The 22,198-nt window shown below is 32.0% G+C and overlaps 3 protein-coding genes and 1 pseudogene across 3 annotated transcripts; 1 reads left to right on the forward strand and 3 right to left on the reverse strand.

Moving 5' to 3' along the window:
• Positions 1-321: 321 nt before the first annotated feature.
• Positions 322-1,619, reverse strand: LOC146925356 (F-box/kelch-repeat protein At3g06240-like; annotated as a pseudogene).
• Positions 1,620-5,251: 3,632 nt separating this feature from the next.
• LOC146925357 (F-box/kelch-repeat protein At3g06240-like) lies at positions 5,252-8,684 on the reverse strand. The gene is made up of 2 exons (XM_085711963.1): positions 8,667-8,684; positions 5,252-6,608 (listed from the first exon to the last, which is right to left on the reverse strand). The coding sequence occupies exons 1-2, from the start codon at positions 8,682-8,684 to the stop codon at positions 5,307-5,309; spliced, it is 1,320 nt and encodes a 439-aa protein (XP_085568089.1). The 3' UTR covers positions 5,252-5,306.
• A 3-nt stretch (positions 8,685-8,687) lies between these two features.
• On the forward strand, positions 8,688-12,301 carry LOC146925358 (OBERON-like protein). Its single transcript, XM_085710299.1, has 3 exons — positions 8,688-8,770; positions 9,906-10,996; positions 11,357-12,301. The coding sequence occupies exons 2-3, from the start codon at positions 9,910-9,912 to the stop codon at positions 11,965-11,967; spliced, it is 1,698 nt and encodes a 565-aa protein (XP_085566425.1). The 5' UTR covers positions 8,688-8,770; positions 9,906-9,909; the 3' UTR covers positions 11,968-12,301.
• A 381-nt stretch (positions 12,302-12,682) lies between these two features.
• Positions 12,683-13,422, reverse strand: LOC146925359 (FAS1 domain-containing protein SELMODRAFT_448915-like). Its single transcript, XM_085710300.1, has one exon. The coding sequence runs from the start codon at positions 13,361-13,363 to the stop codon at positions 12,776-12,778; it is 588 nt and encodes a 195-aa protein (XP_085566426.1). The 5' UTR covers positions 13,364-13,422; the 3' UTR covers positions 12,683-12,775.
• Positions 13,423-22,198: the final 8,776 nt, after the last annotated feature.

Consider the following 22,198-nt stretch of genomic DNA (forward strand, 5'->3'; position numbering starts at 1 on the left):
TCACAAGTTTGTAAAATCTTTGTCAATTATAATTTTTTTGGAAATTATGCATGATCGTAATTCAAATGGTGAAGAAAAGGAAATAAAAAATGTAACCTCTAATGTGTTTCAACAGGCTATCATTTTCAAACATTAAAATGTTGAAATATATTAATTAATAACAAAATAATGTAAATGAGACATGCACATGCGGTAAAAGCAAACAAAATTGTCTTGGCAAATTCTTTGATCTTCGTAATGAAATCAAAATAATCATAGTCATGTACCTCTAATGTAAAAATAAGAAGAAGTAAATGATAAGTTACTTTTTCTTTTAATAACTTACAAGGCTTTCCTTGTAAGTTTTTTTTTTTTTTTTTTTTTTGGTACAATGCTTTCCTTGTAAGTTATTATCTGAGAATAATAACCTCCTTTAACATCAAGCTCTTGGATCCTTTGTGTACTTAAATTAAAGCAAATTAGTCTGTCATCCTTTTTTATAAAGAATATATCACCATTCTTACCCACTCCAATTGGCCTGTCGATCTCATGTAACTCAATAGTGAAGAGTTTTGTCCATGATTCCTTCATCCCAGCTTCACCCAAAATTGATATGTCAAAAGTAGTTGCATCTGCAAAATTTGAAACCAACGCAATTGACCCATTTAACACAGCTAAGTATAAGTATCTATAACCAATATCATTCATGTTTGTCGGTATAGATGTTGTAACAAACATCTCAGTTGTCAAGTTAAATGACACGAGATATTTTTCATTGTATGTGTCATATCGATAACCATGTGTTTTACTTTTACTCAACCAATGACACACTCCATCCATGTACACATGACCGCCCATTTTATTTCCGGAACTTGTAGGCATATCTACATCAAGCTTTCTCCAAGAGTTGCTTTTTAGACAGAATATCTCCCACGTGTTGTAGGTTGTAGAAGAAACATGTCGAATCAGCTTATAGTTATTTCCAATATGGTCATAACCAAACCCATGAAGTTGAAGAAGAGTGAAGGAAGGTTGAGAAGCATAAGGACTAGAAGGAATTACTTTGATTTCCTTGGTAGCTGGATTCCACAATACAACTCTCCCTTCAGAGTTATAATCAATGCAGATAATGTCATTGACACTAGTATAACCACAAATTTTAAAATAAAGTCGATCCTCGCTGAATAGATTCGGCCAATCTAATTTAACCCTATTCCTGAATCCATCTCCATGAAGAGAAAACATCCCCGATGAATTACTAGCTTTGTACCTACCATTGTCTTTGTCAAACCATGACCGATCGTAACGTAGGAAGAGAGATGTATCATTGTAATAAGAACAATTCTTACTTAAGAAATTCCTTCAAAACATGGCCATGAAATAGGGATTTTCTAACAAGAAAGTCCAAATTTACGTACACAACCAAATCGAGTCAAAGATTTAAGAGGCAATTTTGATAGAACAACGAAGGCAATATCATCATGTATATGATTGTTGACATTTTCATCGGTAGCGGCCACTGATTTCTCCATCTTGACTTCAAGGACAGGGGAATGAGTTGAGAGAGAGCATGAATTGAGAGAATCTTTCTGAAGCCAACCCTAATTCAAATATATTACATTAAAGGAAATTTGTTTGGATTTATAAAATTGTTTGCTCCAAAAACAGAGACGTCACGCCTAAGTTAAGATTTCAAAACAAAATTTATCCAATTACTTTTTTATATAAGATTTTGTTCGTCTTCAATAAATAAAAAAATACTTTTTAAAATATGGTCATGAAATAAGAATTTTCAAATAAGAGAGACATGATTTAAGTACGCAAACTGAAACAAATTTGATAGACAATTTTAACAGAATAAAGGCAACATCAACATGTACGTACGTGATCTCGCTAACCTTTTCGGTCGTCGCAGCCGGTGATTTCTCCATCTCTGAACTCCAAACACGGTCTTGTAGTGAGGAAGAAGTTGAGAGAAGCTGCTGCAGCTAAGGGAACCCGCTCAAGCGTTGCTGTGTAATTTTGTTGCAGCAATCGGGTTGGATTTTATAGAAACATAATTGTCTTTGAAATTCCTAAACCTAAATTATTATTTTTTATCAAAATAAAATATTTAACTCTTTTTTTTTTAGGGTCCTCAAAAAAAATTATTAAAAAATCTTATAAAAAGGATTTGGTCAATATTTTTAGTATGTTATTTTTTTTTTGGAAGGGATTTTAATATGTTATTTTTTTACTTTCAAAATATATTTCCGCATTTCTAAATTCAAATACGTGGATTTGATCCATAGAAAAACCTAGATTGCTTTTGCTGTTAAATAAAAAGTGGATTTGTAAAGTTCTACCTTTTTTATATGAAGGATTAATGATACAACTTAAAGGTAAAGTTCTACCTTTTTTATATGAAGGATTAATGATACAACTTAAAGACATGATGAGAGTTGCTTCATAGTCTAAGCTTACAATTTATCGCTACATGCGTGATGATTGGCTATATTTTTTTTTTTTTTGGCTTCATTCACCAATTGTATTTGATGGAGCACCTTAATCTAATTTATATAACCAAAGCATCAATTGTTTGAATTTTTAAATAATCAAATGTGACATTTCTAACAATTAGTAAATGGAGTATAGATGGTGACCATCTACGTCGCTTAAAAAGATTGAGCACATAAAACGTGATATAGTGAAAGCGAAAAACAAATAACCCAAAAGGATATTTTGGATCTCAATCTGAAAATAGGAGATTTATCAATCCTTTTTATTCTCGTCTCCTTTGGCTTGTGTTAAGTTCTTTTGTTCATCTCATTTCTATCGTCCCTTTGGAACTGAGAGTGTTCTTAAGGCCAAAAAAAACTTTGTCTGATTTTCGTTCATTAGTTTTCTATGCTTTTCTCCCGTATACGAGTTCTATCAAAGATTGGTTAGGTATCACATATTGAAGTTTATTAGTTTTATGTCGTAGACATCACATATAAGCTACATATATAGTTAGGTATGACATATGTACTAGATGATAACAACGTCCTTTCAAAGTTTAGATGATATCTGTTGTCATTTTCAATAATTGTTTTGTCAAAATTATTAACAGTTTTTACCGTAACAAGTGTTTCAAAGTGAACTTATTAGGTCTCGTCGTAGGTATTTTTGCATTTTTCTATTTGACTTATATAGTTTGAGGATAGAAAATTTATATCATTTCAGGATTAATCTTACAATATATAGTTGATTATAACCTCAATAAAGATAAACAATCCTCTTCCATTACGAACATCTAGTAAATCTTAACTGGATATAGAAACAACCAGCTTAAATTATTTATAGTATTATCAAAAAGCTACTAACCAAGATTCATGCCATTGGTATTTGGAGCATGATATACAGGAGCCAATATCAAAAAAAAAAATTATTGTAACATTCTTGCAATAGTACAGATGAAGTACGTGTTTGTTCTCGCGTTTGGTTGGTCGTGGCCGCACGTTAGGCATGAAGCTTGAATGTATAGCTTCATGAAATTGCGCTGAAAACTGCCTTGGGATGCGATAATTGCATATTGGACGTACAACCAAACAGTTGCGAAGAGTCCAAAAAGGAGAGTCAAGCAGAGTAATAATTGAGATGACAATGTCACTAGACCGGATGATATGTACAAGTGGGCTCCTTGTGTGGTTGAGAAGCTTATGGAGATATTTGTCCACCATGTCTGTTCTTGTCCATTTATGGTACCATTAAGTCTTATCAATCATGAGAATAGATAGAATCATAGATTGAACACACGGAAAAGTTAAGACTCTTGAGAGAACCAGTATTTAGAATGATACATTTAGAAATGTGGTGTATAATATATATATGATGCTTAATGAACAATACCGTATGGACAGGGGTTGTACACTATTAGTCACCAAAATATCTATTGTTTGTTGCACCAATAAAAATTCAACTTTTATTCTTAAATTACTATTGATGTTGACGTGTATGTATCATGTCCGTGTTTGTGTCAATGCTATCATCTTTCTTAGATGAAGATCATTCAACTATTTCAGGGACCTTATTAGTCTACAACATTATTCATGTTTAACTTACCATTCATTTCTACTATTTTTAGTATCTTGATGAGTTATATAAAAAGAACTGATCATATGTTACAACATTGCCTAAATTGTCTTTATCATTACTTTCTTAATATTTCAGCTCGTGCATTCAAGTTTTGATCAGCTGTACAGCAGTCTGCAGTGACTTCCTGAAAAATCCCAGGTTGGCGAAAAAGCACTAATGTGATGCGCTTTGGAAGAAGTAGAAGTCGCTTGAGATACAAGAAATATATTATATGTGGTTTGTTACCTCTAGCGTGCATGATATATATCGTGAAATCTATATGAAACAAAAGAACCATCAACCGAAGAAGATATATTATATGTATTCTTGTATATTGTTCATTTGGTAATATACATTTTGCTAAGTTTATGTATTACTAAGTTAATTTTACAATGTAGCAACCACATCTCCTAGTGCTTTTTATTATAAGTTTTTTTTTATAATGCATTTGCAAAATAAAGAAGCTTAGTAATAGTGAAGGCATTATCTATTTTAGTGAATTCAGGTTCTATTTTTGCTTCATTTTGTAGCATTTTAACTACTTATTCCGAACTCTTATGCTTTTGTACACATTGTTCTACAACACCACCCAAATGGCATAGTTGCATAATCACTAATATTTGCACAATCATTGATTTCATCGAATCTGGATCAACACAGCACGTAAGCGCTCAATCTCACTATATTCCAACGAATGGATGGATTCATTAACTTTTTAGTATTTTGTTTCGTTAAATTTTGTTCACCTAATTATCTCCATCACACATGCTTCAGAAGTAATGTTTGGTGTTGTAGCTTTGTTTTCCTAACACAGGACAAAGAGTAACTCGCAAGTTTGCATAATCTTTGTCAATTATAATTTTTTGGAAATTATGTGTATGAGGATACTTATGGCAACCTATACGTCAAAGAAGAAGAAAAAATCAGTCCCTTCTATAGGTTGTTTTTCTTCTACTAAGTAATTCATAATAGGTTCTTCTCAATGCTCTTCTGATTTCTTCCATGTGGATATATTATGTGGATTTTTGGAATGCCATGTATGATGATCTGGACACACACACATACCATCAGAAGGTGTTTCTACAACAAACTATCATTTTCATACATTAAAATGTTGAAATATATTAATTAATAACAAAATAATGTAAATGAGACATGCACATGCGGTAAAAGCAAACAAGATTGTCTTGGTAAATTCTTCGATCTTCATAATGAAATCAAAATAATCATAATCATGTACCTCTAATGTAAAAATAAGAAGAAGTAAATGATAAGTTACTTTTTCTTTCAATCACCACAAGGCTTTCCTTGTAAGTTATTATCTGAGAATAATAATCTCCTTTAACACCAAGCTCTTGGATCCTTTGTGTACTTAAATTATAGTGAATTAGTTCGTCGTCCTCTTTTATAAAGAATATATCACCATTCTTACCCATTCCAATAGGCCATTTGATGTCATGTAACTCAAGAGTGAAGAGTGTGGTCCATGATTCCTTCATCCCAACTTCACCCAAAATTGATATGTGAAAAGTTGTTGCATTAGCAAAATTTGAAATCAACGCAATTGACCCATTTAACACGGCTAAATATCTATAACCAATATCATTCATGTTTGTCGGTATAGATGTTGTAACAAACATCTCAGTGGTCAAGTTAAATGACACAAGATAATTTTCATTGTATGTTTCATAATGATAAACATGTGTTTTACTTTTACTCAACCAATGACACACTCCATCCATGTATACATGACCGCCCGCTTTATCTGGAGAACATGCAGGCATATCTACATGAAGCTTTCTCCAAGAGTTGCTTTGTAGACAATATATCTCCCACAAAGAATAAGGAGTATCTTTCCAAGTCCGATCTCTCATGGCGTAGGTTGTAGGAGAAAATATTGCTTGTCGAATCAGTTTATAGTTATCTCCAACGTGGTCATAACCAAATCCATGAAGATGAAGATGAGTCATGGAAGGTTGAGAAGCAAAAGGACTTGAAGGAATGACTTTGATTTCCTTAGTAGCTGGGTTCCACAATGCAACTCTCCCTCCAAAGTTATAATCAATACAAATAATGCCATTGACACTAGTATAACCACAAATTTTAAAATAAGGTTGATCCTGATGAAATAGATTTGGCCAATCTAATTCAACCATGTTCTCAAATCTCTCTCCAAAAAGAGAAAACACGCCCCATGATTTACTAATTGTGCCACTGTCAATCCATGACCGGTCATAACATAGGAATAGAGATGTATCATTGTAATAAGAATGATTTTTACGTAAGAAATTCCTTCGAAACATGGTCATGAAATAAGGATTTTCTAACAAGAAAGACCAAGATTTACGTACGCAACCAAATCGACTCAAAGATTTGAGAGGCAATTTTGATAGAACAAAGAAGGCAATATCGTCGTGTGCATGATTGTTGACCTTTTCATCAGTAGCGGCCAGTGATTTCTGCCTTTTGACTCCAAGTACAAGGGAATGAGCTGAGAGAGGGAATGAGTTGAGAGAATCTTTCTGAAGCCAACCCTAATTCAAGTGTAACATTAAAGAAAATTTGATTGGATTTATAAAATTGTTTGCTCCCAAAACAGTCACACCTAAATTAAGATTTCAAACAAAATTTATATAAAATCTATTTTTTTTTTTAGGGAAAATAGTTAACTCTAGTATAACGTGATATAAAAAAAATCTTATAAAGGTGGATTATGGATTTGGTCAATATTTTAAATATATAGCCCCGTGAGCTTAGCTCAGTTGGTAGGAACAATGCATAATATATGCAAGGGGTGAAAAGTCACAGTAAAAAAAAAATCATTCGACAATAGATCTTCATATGATTGAAAATTTAATTTTCCACAAAATTTATTGTAGAGAAAATAATTTTTTCAACTATTTCAGCGGTAATATAAAACCAAAGTCAACTTTAAAAATGATATAATTTTTAGTTTCAAGAACATTAGTGAGCCAAAAATAAATTTTCTTTCAAGAACTACAATAAATTTAATTTAGTGGGGGCAACTGACCCCAATTTGAAACAAATTGATTCATCTATGTATAGTGGAGTATGGGCTAAGAAATTTTATTCTCTAGTTTTGAACACTTAATGTATGTAAGTTTGACCACTAAACTCTTTTTTTTTTTTTTTGACAAAAACAAAACGATATTCATTCATTCAAATTGATAGAGTACATCAGATACAAACATCGCTAAAAACATAAAGGGTGAATCTGCAAACAAGCTCACAGCACTCAAGTTAATAGCATAAAACGGCAAAATGCCTACAAATAATATGATAAAACCTAAGTCACCGAAATTCACATGCTTCCGGATCTGCAACATTGACACCCAAATCATTGGTTGAATTTGTAATTGATTGGTGTCGATCTTTCAATAAGAACTAAATGAACGCCGCGACAAGACGCGAAATCAAACGCCGCTCAAGACGACGAACAACACAACGCCGCACTTAGACGACGAAATCACAAAAAATGCAAAAGAAAAAAATTTGATATATGTGAAAATCACTTATTTAAATTGAAAGAAAAGAGAAAAAAAGATGTAGAGGGGTGATTCTAGGTCAATAAATGACCTAAAACCACCCCTCCTCAATGAACAACGGAATTTTGTTTCAAGAAAAAATTTGATATATGTGAAAATCACTTATTTAAATTGAAAGAAAAGAGAAAAAAAGATGTAGAGGGGTGATTCTAGGTCAATAAATGACCTAAAACCACCCCTCCTCAATGAACAACGGAATTTTGTTTTCCATGAAGAACTTTTGACCACTATACTCTTAAAAGCAAGTGATTGATCCACATTGGAAAATATTGTTGCAAACTCTAAACATCAACATTCAATACTTGTTGTATATCAATTGTAAATTGATTATTAACATCACTTTAATTTTTTTTTAGCAAATATATCATTTTAATTAATAAAGAAAACTCTTCTTATCTAAAAAAAAAAATTAGAAAAAAATCACAAGATCAAGTTGAAAAAAATTTAACTAAGTTATTGAGCTCAAATATCTATCAAATTATAAATCGTTCTACAGAACCCAAATTCATTTTTTAGGTGAATAATTTTTTGTTTAACTTTTAACCTACCTCAAAATTTAAAATCGTCTTTTTTCCTAAAAACTAGGTAAGATCTTAGATGTAACAATTTTTTCTCAGAATATCTTTATCTCACAGCCGAACAATGGATTACTAGAATCCATTCCCTTAAAAATCGATTAAAAATGGAAAGGTTAATGCGAGAAAAAAATAAAATCTCAAAGCTGAACACAAACAAATAAAAAATGAGAATGAGAAAATTTCTTCATTTTTATGTACCGTTTACAACACGAATATAGAAACCAAACCAAGTCAAAGAAACTACGCGTGACACAAGTCAGGTCAACCAGATGAACCAATCACCCAACACAACATTCGTTCAGCAAAAAGACATTTTTCTCCTCATTCATTCTCCTTTCTTGTTTCAAAATTTCCACATATTGACCCTTCCAATTTTGTCATTTTCTCTTCTTTTTCTCCGGTTCAGTCTTTTCTCCGGTTCGAACCGTTAAACCGTTCATACAAAAACCTCGCTATTCTTTCTCATTTTGACCTAAATCCCCTTTTTCTCTCCTCTCATCGATTCCATTTTCATCTGTGCAGAAACAACGAGATTCTCCTCCAATCCAATCGGTGAAGCTTCTTCTCATTTTCAATCCTATTTTTTCATCTTCAATTTTTCTTGTTGTTATAGCTGTTTTTGTGATTCCGTGAATTTCGATCTAGTTTTGTGAATATTTGAATAATAGTCAATTTCAGTCAAAAATTTATGCTTTTTTTTCAAGTTTCGAATTTTAAGGTCAATTTTGTGTGGTGGGTCATTCAAATTTCACTTTTTTCACTTGATTCTTTGATATCAGCTTTTCTATGATGATGATGATGATGTGATAGACTAGCATCAGTAGTTAAATTCACTAGTGTTTAATTGATTGATTTTGTTGTGAATTATGTGTGGATCTTGATGATATACTTCTTTAGAGCATGAATTGCTGTAACTCTTTGATAGCTTCTCAGTTTTCTCAAGTTTATTTCATTGCCTATTTTGTAGCTTCTTAGATTTTAACTTATCATAGTATAATACAACAAAGAGTGTGTGCTGAATCAATTATGTGCTGTGGTATGTAGGTCCTGTTTGGATAAACAACTTAGACCCTGTTTGGATAAGCAGTTTATAGCACAAGTGCTTATCATGATAAGCGCTTATATATAGGCTTACATAAGTTATTTTTATAGTAAAAATTAAAATAATGTTAAATTGTTTTTGCATGTGTTATAAGCTTTTATTGTAGGCTATCTTAGAGAACTTATGAAAATAAACTAAAAAAAGCTTATGAAAAATGTCACAAACTCTTTTCATAAGTTCTTCTAGATAGTAGTCTTGCAAAACTTATTTAAGTAGATAAGCTCAAGTAAGTCAATCCAAACAGATCCTTAATTTGTAGTGTATAGCATAAGCGTTTATGTATAAGATATTTTTATAATAAAATAAAGTTAAATTGTTTTTGTTTAAGCTATAAGGTGTGTTCATAAACTATCTTGGAGAGCTTATGAAAATAAGCTGAAAATAACTTAAGAACGTGTCATGAGCTATTTTCATAAGTTCTTCCTAATAGTCTTCAAGTGCTTATGTCAGTAGATAACCTCAAATGAGCCAATCCAAACAGTCCTATAATTTCCTTGATGATTAACTGTTCTAGTTGTTGACTGTATAAATATTTTCATGGACATGTCACCACCAGGCTCTAATATAAAACAATTGTGGTTGCAGAAAAATGCTCCCTCCACGACAGCAATCCCGGGTTGGAGGACTGCAAACATCTTTGTCTCTTGTTTCTTCGGATCCTCGCTTGTCTCCTGAGGATCCTAGGTCAAACTCTGATAACCTCCGTGAATCACCTACTGAAAGTGCTAGTTCTAGAGAAACCTGGCCTACTGCTGATGCTATTGCTGCGAAGAAGATGGAGAATGGAAAAGCTGATATTGACTGTCCTGATCAGTCAGTTATTCGTCGTGTTTCTAGTGCGGACAGAATCAGTCTTCAGGACATTGCTCGGGAAAGAGTGGATGTAATACATGAAAAAATGCTCCGTCTACCTGGTGAATTTTTAGAGGAGCTGAAAACTGGACTTCGAGTTATCCTTGAGGGAGGGAATGGCATGCAGCATAGAGATGAGTTTTTCATTTTGCAGAAGCTTGTTCAGAGTAGATCTGATTTGACAGCCAAGACATTGATTCGAGCTCATCGGGTGCAGCTTGAAATCCTTGTTGCCATAAATACTGGAATTCAGGGATTTTTACATCCTAACATTAGTCTGTCGCAGCCATCGCTGATTGAGATATTTCTCTACAAGAGATGCCGAAACATAGCTTGCCAAAACCAGCTTCCAGCTGATGATTGTTCTTGTGAAACATGCACCAACAACAGTGGCTTCTGCAATCTTTGCATGTGTACTATCTGCAGCAAGTTTGACTTTGAAGTAAATACATGCCGTTGGATTGGATGTGATTTGTGTTCTCATTGGACTCACACAGATTGTGCCATACGGGAGCAACTTATTTGCATGGGTCCTCCTGTAAAGAGTGGATCAGTGCCAAGTGAAATGGTTTTCAGGTGTCAATCATGCAGTAGGACTTCAGAACTGTTAGGCTGGGTTAAAGATGTCTTCCAACATTGTGCACCATCATGGGATGGGGATTCCTTGATGAGGGAGCTTGATTTTGTTAGTAGGATCTTTCATGGTAGTAAAGACCATCGTGGGATGAACCTCTTTTGGAAGTGTGACGATCTCAAGGAAAAATTGAAAAGTAGAAAAATGGAAGCTAAAGCAGCATGCAGGGCAATATTGACTGTTTTTCAAGGTATAAAATTTATAATTTACTTGCAAATTGTAGTCTTCAAATATCTGCATTGACATAATTGTGGTTTGCACTTTTCTTTTTCTCACTCACTTTCTATATCACATTTGGTTATGTCTGAACAAATGGTAATTCATTAAAAAAACTAAATTAGGAGCACATAAGAATAAGATGATAGATGCAAACTGTCTGTTGTCTCTTCTTTAAAACCCAATTTTAAACACATACGAATAAAATGATAGTCGCAATAGTTAGAAAAGCATCTATAATAAATAAAAGTTTATGCTACAGTTTCAACCAGATATGCTGCTGTTGCCTTTATTTATTTATCCTCATTCTAACAAATGCTTTTCCTACATGAAGAGCTTGACCTAGACTCTCCAAAGAGCCTGGAAAATGTAGAAAGTGGAAGGTTGATTGCTCCACAGGAGGCATGCAACAGAATTGCTGAAGTGGTGCAGGAGGCTATACGAAAGATGGAATTTGTAGCTGATGAGAAGATGAGAATGTTCAAGAAGGCTCGCTTAGCTGTTGAGGCTTGTGATCGTGAACTAGCAGACAAGGCCAGAGAAGCAGAAGAACTCAAGATGGAGAGGCAAAAAAAGAAGTCACAGATTGAAGAACTAGAGAGGATTGTGAGGCTTAAAAATGCCGAGGCTGATATGTTCCAATTGAAGGCTAATGAGGCCAAACGAGAGGCTGAGAGGCTCCAGAGGATTGCTCTTGCGAAGTCTGATAAATCGGAAGAAGAATATACCAGCAACTATTTGAAACAGAAGTTAAGTGAGGCTGAGGCTGAGAAGCAATATCTGTATGAGAAAATCAAATTGCAGGAGAGTTCTCGCTTATCGCAGAGCAGTGGTGACCCCTCTTCAATGCTGATGTATTCCAAAATCCATGATCTCCTTTACAATGGCCCTCCCAAAGCAGACAGTCAATCTAATGACTGCCACCCTTTCCGGACAAACCCGTGATGAGTATTGGTCTAATTGTTGGTTGTAATTTCTAACATATTATTATAGCAATTTCATTCCGTTATACAATTGACAAAGAGTTGGTTCAATTCCATTGCATTTGGGGCACTATAAGCCTTTGTGAATGGAAGAGGTACTATTAAGTGTTTATAAGTTGAAATTCGAAACTAGGTTTGTTCTATGCAGTGTTTGTATGGATATGCTGGTCCTATTAAGTGCTTATAATTAATTTAAACTTGAAAATTAGGTTTATTTTACGCAGTGTATGCATGGATATGATTCTGTGACGAATTATTGATTGTTGATTTATTTATGAAATCCAATTAGTTGCTAAGTATATTTGTGTTGGAAGGAGATAGTCTTATTTTATGTCCTTCGTGAGTTGAACCATGACTAGGTCTAGAGCAATGTTTTAAACCGCCTTGAACCATTTAGTTTATCAATTGATTTTATCTTGGTTCTATCATGGCGTGGTTGAACCAAATTGAATTTGGGTTGAACCATGATTAGTTCAACTGGTTTTTACTTTTAACATTATTTTACTTGTTATCTTTACTTCTTAATTCTTTTTAATTTATATGTAATTTGGTTTAACTATGATTAAACTTATTGAATCATGACCTGGATGTCTCACCTAATCAATCTCAAAACATTAGTCTAGAGGCTAAATGAATCTAATGTGTAGACAAAGTAAAAGTTAGAGGCTAAATGAATCTTATGTGGAGACAAAGTAAAAGTGATGTTTGTTATTATTTCATAAGACCGCATGGCATTACATTACATATGAATAGCAACTATTTCTCATGCCTTACTTGAAAGGTGGGATGCTCATTTTTCTCATAAATGGGTTTGGCTTTGTGTCATTACTGTTCTTTGATGGATCCTTAGGTTCTGGAACACGTTGAAAAGGCAAACTATTTTCAAATGTCAAAGCAGCACTGATTCCATGGCACCTTATTAGAGAGTTTTGGCACACATTTGGTGTGACAATCCTTGCATTGTTGACAAACAAACCTGCTCTGGCATTGTTGGTGATGCTGATCACCTTGCTTGGAAGGCCGGAGGGGACTATAGAACCATTTGGAAAATGCAATAGATGATTGAGAAGTAATGGTGTTGGAATAGAATGGCTAAGTAGGAAATCATGTAGCTCCTCTGGGGCTATTGAGAAGTGAGATAAATCTTCATCATTTGGCATTAGGAATGTGAGATCATTGTTTTGTAGTTGGTTGGGCAAGCTGTTGAGGATTTTGAGGAGGATTACAAATCCATAATAAGACCGACTTCGCATGTCGGACATGGCCGTTTGCAGGTCGGTTTGGTTAAAAGCAGCTGTTGTGGATTGAGATTCACCAACTGCCAAGAGTGTAAGGATGAGTATAAACCAGAGAGCCATGGTGAAAATCTTAAGTTTTTGCTTGAATCTCTAGTGTTTGTGTAGTAATGAATGAAATGTAATTTCACTTTGCTTGATATTTATAGCAATGTTATTAATTCATGCCTATGTTGTCACACATTTTTTCCTTTAAAGGTAGGTGACAGGCTTTTTGTGTGTGAAGGGAATGTAGTAGTTACTAGTTAGCCCAGAAAGCTCAGAAAGTGCTTCTAGGGAAAATATGAAAAAATTAATCAATAATGTCAATATTAGTTAGTCTAAGCACGAAAGATAAACCAACAAAAAAAAGTATGAATGATTAATTGCAGAAAATAGTTGTTTTATTAAATGAATTCAAATTAATCATAGTCGATATAGTTTCTGAATTTAAAGACTTGGACAAACAACAATCAACAACATTCGAGCATTTTCATCACTTATATTCTGAATGTCTCCATCTTATTACCACTTTATATTTTTCATCTGATCAAGGAGTGGTCATTATCACTTCGACACAAACTAAAAATTCCACTTACCGAAAGTAGAGGAATAAGAATAAAAATTATGTTGAGAGAAAGGAAATCATAAATGATAAAATTTTATGCCTTTTCCTTGTTTGTTGGAGTGCACTTGTTCGATCCAAAAATGCTAAAAGTATGAATTGGGCATGTTGTTATGCATAATTCATAAAATTAAAGAACTTATCAATTTCTTAAACAAACATCTTTTTTAAAGTAATTGATAAAAGATGGTTGCTTATCTCTCATTTATATGCTCAAATCTGTTGGTGATTTCTAAAATAATGGAATCACTTTATAACTAAAAATTGTAACTCTACCAAAAGTTGTAACTTTTTATGGAAACCATTCGTATACATTGGAACATTATTATTTATTATAGATAATGAACCACGACATTGATTCAAGTGTATATGGTTATAACCTTTGGCAAAAGGGTGTTTAATGAACCATAACATTGATTCAAGTGTATATGATCATAATCTTTGGCAAATGGATGCTTAATGAACCATAGCATTGATTCAAGTCAAAGGGGTGTTTACTCTCATCTGAAGAGTCATATAATGCACTATAAATGCTTGACATTTGGGCATTAGTTGGACACACTACAACACACAATTTTGGACATAATTTTGTTGCATTAACAACATAATTCTCCCTCATTCTCTTACTTTAAATCATCCATCAATTCTCTAATGCATGAGTGAATTGTTGGAAACATAAATCTGTAAAATACTGTTAGGAGATACGCTTGGTGTGGTTGTGCAATACACGTCAAGGAACTCATAGTATTCTGAAGGGGATTCGCCGGTCATTCCTTATTGCATCCAATATACAGTTATTGGTGGGGGCGAATCGAACCTAAAGGTTAGTGTGGCAACCCCATGCTCTTTGAGTTTTACATGCATAACCATTAAACTTTTCAGGTTTCAAGTGCAGCAAAATCTTCCCAACAATCAAGATATACAACAATCTTTAGAATTTATGTGCACACTTCATCATATTTCATCTTCTTGGTCAAGTTATTGCAGCAGACCCCCAACCACAAGATCCAACAAAATCTATCAAAATACACTGCCAAAATCGCTTCTAGTAAAATGCCGTATTTTAAGAAATTGAATTAGCAATTATTATTAGCAATCCAAGTGCTAGAGAGTTTTAACCATTCTTTCGACAAGAAAAATAGTTCATTGCTATTTTTTTTTATATAAAAATGAGGGCTAAGCTCGAAAATAAGGAAAAACTCCAAAGAAAAACTGAGGGGGTATCAATTCCCATAATATCAGCTAACGGTAAATGTCTAAAACTCCAAAGAAAAACCGAGGGGGTATCAACTCCCATAATATCAGCTAATGGTTAATGTCTGATCTGAGTGAGACGTCTCATATATCTTCGAATTATAATCCAAGAAGCACGCAATATTTGCTAAAGCATTTGCACATCGATGAGCCTCTTCATATGAATGAGAAACTTCATCATTCCAATCCATCTCTAATAAACGATGAATTTTAATAATCAACCCTCTACCCAAGCAACTATTTGTCATACCTTCCTTTACAGTCTTTTGCACACTAATAGAATCTACATTCAATTCAAATGCTCTAAATTCTATCTTTCTCGTATAGCTCAAACCCTCCAAGACTTCCCAAAGCTAAGCCACAAACGCACTACAATCTCCAATGAATTTAACAAAACCACCAATCCATTCTCCATCACTCCCTCTATTAATACCACCACTACCAACTATATTTCTACCCTTGCAAGCACCATCTGAATTTAACTTCACCTAAATAACTGGTGGAGGCCTCTACCTAATGAAATCTATCACACGTTGGCTATTGAAAGTAATTTGGTTAGCCATTCTTGGTTGATAATAATCTTATGATAGCTTCAAAATTATTTTCATGCAACACCTTGTTCTTCCATGTCCACAAACAATGGCATGCTGTTGCCCAAATATCCTTCCAATCATTCCCCCTCCAACCGACATTACGACTTATGTTGAGATTAATCCAATTATCCAAATTACTCATCAAGAATTGATTATTTGGCTTCATTTGGGATAGCACCTTTCCACAGCTGCATCACCAACGGCCAATCCCTTAAATTTCTGTATTACATGGATCCCCTACACTAATAATACAAAAACTATGGGAATATTAAAATTATTGTTTTATTTTTTTTGTTTAAAAATTAACTACTGCTACTATAATAATTAATAACTACATTTACCTTGTTAAGGGAAACATAAAGCTAGCGTACAATAAAAGGGTAACCCCTACTTGACAAAAAAAAAAAGTACCCCCTACTAAAACATAAATAAATGCAGCTACCAATTTTATTTTATTTTTTTAAATAGAAACAACCACTTTAAATTTTTAACATTAAAACCTGAAACAGAAAGATTCTAAAGTGTTTAAGCTATTTTCAGTATGTATTTAATAATTCGCAACGCAAGTTAATATCTTCTATTAAGTTAAGAAACTTGCTAATTTGTATTTTTAAAACACTTGTTAAGAATAAAAAAAAATAAGTTTAATTTAAAAATAACAGTTTTAAACTTTTAAATAATTAAATACACCACTTTCGATAAAATATTTTTATAGTATTTGGTTATTTAACAAGTGTTTTTAAGTGTTCACATTTGCATTTGTGTGTAAACTAGAACATGAGATGAAAATGAAAACTAGTTATTATTTGATTATATTAATATATATATCGTCATTGTAAAAAGAAATTAAACATATATTCAATTATATGTTATGGGTTCCAAAAAATATATTTACAATTTATTTATGTGTTGAAATATTATTTGAAGTATATAAAAAAAGTTATACTATCAGATCATGGTAATTAATTCTTAATGTAGTCATGTGTCGAAAAATTATAAGATTTTTGTCTAAAGTAGTAACAAACCCTCCCCCTTCACTTTTTTTCTTTACACTATAATGGAAGATATTTCACCCATGCATGCAGCCACTCAAAATAGAAAGGCTTAACAAAAGAAACTCTTGTAATGTATACTCTTTTTGGGGCAAGATTGTAATGCATGTTTCATCTAATTCAATCATATTTTTCATTAATTATGCACTTTATTCTCTTATATCCCACTTAAAACTTTTTCACAAACACTCTAGTCCTTTGAAGCATCAATTGACTAAATATTCTAAAATTGATTCATCCGTTGAATACATCAAATTGCACTTGACTTAAGTGGTAGCTAGTCATGTCTCCACTCTCCACCATAAGTGGGGGGGCACCCCCTTGCTCAAATAATCACCAAATGCTAACTCCAATATATATATTGCTAGAACACACCCACTAGTTTTTATGTGGGAGTGTTTTAGCAAGCTACACCTTAAAGTGCATTTAACTACTTTTTAGTTATAACTTGCTAAAACACACCGTCTAACAAATAAGTGGATGTATTCTAGCAAATGCCTATAGGAGTTGCTAACATACACCCACTTATTTTTTAGAAGGAGTGTTTTAGCAACATTCACCTTAAGGTGTATTTAACAACTTTGCAGTTATATCTTTGCTAAAACACTCCCACATAAAAACTAGTGGGTGTATCCTAGCAAACCATATATATATATATATATATATATATATATATATATATTCAAGTAAAACAAAAACAAAACAAAAAATTGACTTTCTTAAAAGAAAAAAAATGGGGAGGAAAAACTATTAGTAATTAAGAAGTATTAAATCATTTGAAGACAACCTTGGTGGTTATAATATTTGCATTCTAAATTTATAAAGCCACATTACATACCAAGCCGAGTCCTATCCAGTCTATACCATTATAAAATATAACAAATGACACACACATATATTATGTTTTAAAGTTTGGTGAACATTACACGAATAATGTTGCAAGTTAAATTAATTGTCACACACATTTGCATAGATAAAAATCAGTAGAGCAAGGGTTGCTATCAAGCTTGGTCAAGACAAGGTTGTGTCAGGACAATAGATAGGTGATCTAATTTATTATGTACTTTGTCTTTTATCATTTTTGTCACTATATTATAAGTTGTCAGCTTCAAAACAAGCAGTACGTACAAATTACAGTTGTCAATTTTATTTACAGTGGATTATGTAAAAAAATATTTCTTAACTCCAAGAATTATTATTATTATTATTATGTCAAAAAAATGGTAAAATAGTTATAACTTATAATAGTAAATAGAGTAAACAAGTAATCATATAATATATTTTTAATCCAATTTAAATAATCATACTATTGAATTATTATTTTTGGTTACATACTATTGAATTATTATTTAACTCCAAAGAATTATTATTATTATGTCAAAAAAATACTTATTAATTATTATTTCTGACTTGTAATAGGCTAGGTAGTGTAGTACACAGCCCTATAGCTTCTTAATGTGAAGTAGAAGGGAAGGGGGTCGTTAGAGAGTAGAGAGACTCACTGTGTTGGGTAAAAACATGATAAAAACAGAGATATGAATTTAGCCAACGGTTATTAGGAAAAACATTTTCTTACAATAGATATAACTTGCATTTTCTATGTCAGATCTAGGCTAAACGACATATGGGCCACTATAAATTTTGTGGAAGTTGTTCTTCAGCCATGTATCATTTGCTCATAAGCACTCTTCTTTGTTGAACAGAAGTTAATTGTAATTCGTTGATGAACCGTAGTTAATAGTCGTTTTAGTCTTATCATATATTTGATGTGATTTACTTGTAAACTTAAACGTCGTTTTGGTCTCTTATCTTAATTTTGGGGTTTATGTTGAACCCCTAACAAAAAAATTCATATTAGCCCTTTAATTTTATTAAACTGTGTTAGATTGATCATTTTCATCTATTCCCTTAGTCCAGGTCAATGATTTTGTCCGATTATAATTGACCTGGCGGTATGTGGCAATTAAATATTAAATATTTTTTTTTATAGATTTAACTATCATTATTATTGTTTAATTCATATAAAAAAATTATACCAAACTAATCAAGCCATCATAATCATCTTCCTAAATGAAAAAAAAAAAAACCTAATCTCCCTTTGTTATGTCATCATTTTCCATTATTTCTTGTTCATCTACTTCTTTCGTCTTATTCTATCAAACACAACAAAAATTGCAAACCATCTTTACACATTCCTAACTTTTCATTGTTCATAAAAATTAAACCCATCTTCAAAGCTTCAACAAATTATTAAGAAAAGGTGAGAGATATTGTAGCTGGAATAATTAGGAATAGAATGCATATTCTTGAAGAGAAATCTTTAGGGAGAATAATATAGACATATAGTGGTGGGTCAATGTCCAACTAGATTATGTAATTATTGATCATACACATTTGTTACTCGATGTGTCCCATACAGTAATGCATTGCACTTCCCACATGAACATAGTAGTTAGCTCCAAAAGATGAATTACTAATATTCGTTCATAAACAAATAAAGAGAGTGATAGTTTCCAATTTCCATAGCAAGAGCCAAGAAGTGAAAAAGAAAAGGTAAAAAGGGAAAGTATCAAACTTCCCGCGCCATTATGTCAAAGTGGATTACAATGAAGCATGGCCCTACAAGTTTTAACCTAGTAAGAGTTGCTCAGAATCTTTGATCATTGTAACTCTTTTCTCTCTAGTTGCAACTTCGCAAGTCACTTTCTTTTTAGCCCTTGAGATGCATGGATGGATAACATGGCCATTAAAAAAAATGCATGGATAATATGACTTTTACAATTTTTACTTGTAATATTGTTTAAGGATTTCTGGATAACAAACTAAGAGGATAGTGCAACACGATATTTCGTCAAACAATCTTATCGTTGATTGAAATTGAACAATTCAAATTATACAATTAGTTTTATGCAATGAATTGATGTCAACCGTTGATTTAGATAAAACGATTAAGATATAGTATTACATGACACGGTTACTACAAATTATCCAAATCCTTTGAAAAGTCATTTGAAACCTATTAGCTAGTACTAATTTTATTTATTTTTTGATAAGCACTAGGTAGTACTAATTAACACCAACAAGCCTTGAAAAATAACCACCAAGAGGGGTCCCTCGGATGACAATATAGTTATGTGGAATCCGGACCTTTAAAAAATAAACGGGTGAAAGGGTAAAAAAATGTAAAAAAAAAAAAAATCGATAACTATTATAAACAAATAATAATTTTTCAGTTTTATTGAATAATTGATATATTTAAACTATATTCTTTTTTTAAATTTGGTATCTGATTCAAGAATCGACTAATCCGATAAGATCAATCACACTGCCCACTTGCTAGGGGTCCATTTAAAGATCTGTATAAACTTGCCTATCGAAATTGACATCGGGGGAAATCGAACTCAAAATATTTAAAGAAGCAAACTCCAAAATCACAAGTCAACCACTAAGTCACCCCCAAATGGTACATATGAGATTCATATCAAAGGAAAAAACTATTCCCGTTTTATTCTATTTTTTTTATGGGTGACTTTTATATCAATACAACATTTATTGATGTAAAAATAAAATTTTTATACACAGAACTATTTAAAAATTAAAGGTACATTAACAATAACAAGAAGAAAAGAGTAAAAACAACAATCAAATTATTGTTATTATTTAAAAATATTAACGGCAAAACTTACATACCTTAAATGCTAAGAAGTGAAGAACTACAGGTACAAACACAAACACATGCATAAGTAATGTTTATAAAATTAACATCTAAGTTATATTTACGAGACACGATCAAATTAATATTTAATATACAAAAACTATTTTTTTTTTTTGAGAATATACAAAACTATTTAGAAACCATCAATTTAATTTACGAATCATTTATATCCATAGACATTATGTTAAAGCAAGACTTACTCTTCTCTCATATCCTAGAGTGATGATATGTGGTTGATCTTATTATAAGAAAAAAGTGGTTGATCCCCACCTGTTTCAATTTATCTTATTAAACATATAGTATGTAATATTAAAAAGTTGTTCAATTTAATTTAAATAAATTTCATATTATCCATGTAATGATGGTCAAACCAATTATGATTTTGGTTGTAGTTTTGAATTAGATTGGCACTTTGTTTAGTACCGTTGCTTGTTGAATATTCTCATTATTTCTTTATTATATACTGGTTTTTGAAGGGATTTAATTTATGATATATTGGGGTGTGGTATATAGCCGACATTCATTGCCTTTGATCCCCCCACTACACCTATATTACCCCTCCTTGTATATTTATTAAATAATTACTATAGTCCTTCAAAAAAAAAAAACATCAAGTTATTGTATTCATAAAAAATATAACGTTCTTGTCAAAAAATTAATGAATTAAGTTTATTCAAATAAAAAGACCATTTATGTACTTTTATTTATAAATAGTACAAATATTTATATGAGAGTACGAAGAAAGAAATTATATTTTAACCATTTCACTTATATCATAATATTATTTTAAAATAATTATTTAATTATCTTAATTTTTTTAGGTGATCTTAAGTTTATATTGTTTACTTCAACATAGCCTTCGATTGGTGTAGTTTTTGGAGAGGTTAGACGCACGTTTGAAATGAAGTTGAAATTTTTAACTTCTCAATCCGTCATTAAATAGTGTATAGGAATGTGGTTTTTCATCTTTCGTGAATTTAAAACTCTAAACCAAACACACACATACTAACGATCACCGTGTGACCCGTACGTACACATGTACATATATGGATATTTTTCTTTTGATGCCTCTGATATTTAGGTTGAGATTCTATTTATTTAAAAGTAAAAATAAAAATAGATAGCTTTATTTGAGAAAAAGATAGAAACAAAGAAAAGATTGGTGTGACTCACTCATGTTTAAATGGAGTTTAATTTCCTCTAAAAATAAATAGAACCTGCACTCCTCCATTACACCTCACATATCCACGTCAAACCTGCATAATTTTTTAAAATCCATTAATTTCGTTACACATTCTTTAATTTTAACACCATATGTGCACAAGTTTTTACCCTTTTGAGCAATTATATCCACGTCAAACCTGCATAATTTTTTAAAATCCATTAATTTCGTTACACATTCTTTAATTTTAACACCATATGTGCACAAGTTTTTACCCTTTTGAGCAATTATAAATTACCAATATTTTATTGGTTTTTTTTTAGTGGTTGGGGTTTGAACCCCGAATCTTGCATATTTTATGCATTATCCCAACCAACTGAGTTAAATTCACGAGGACAATATTTTATTGGTTTGAATGAAATTGAACTAAGTGTGTGTTTAAAAAAAATGACAAAATTGATTGGATTAGAAGCTACAAGCTTTTAAAAATCACGAGGAGAGAGCTTTAAACTCCCAGT

Source organism: Medicago sativa, chromosome 5 (assembly GCF_051527215.1).
Source record: "Medicago sativa cultivar Bolivia chromosome 5, Bolivia_mono, whole genome shotgun sequence".
Taxonomy (NCBI): domain Eukaryota; kingdom Viridiplantae; phylum Streptophyta; class Magnoliopsida; order Fabales; family Fabaceae; genus Medicago; species Medicago sativa.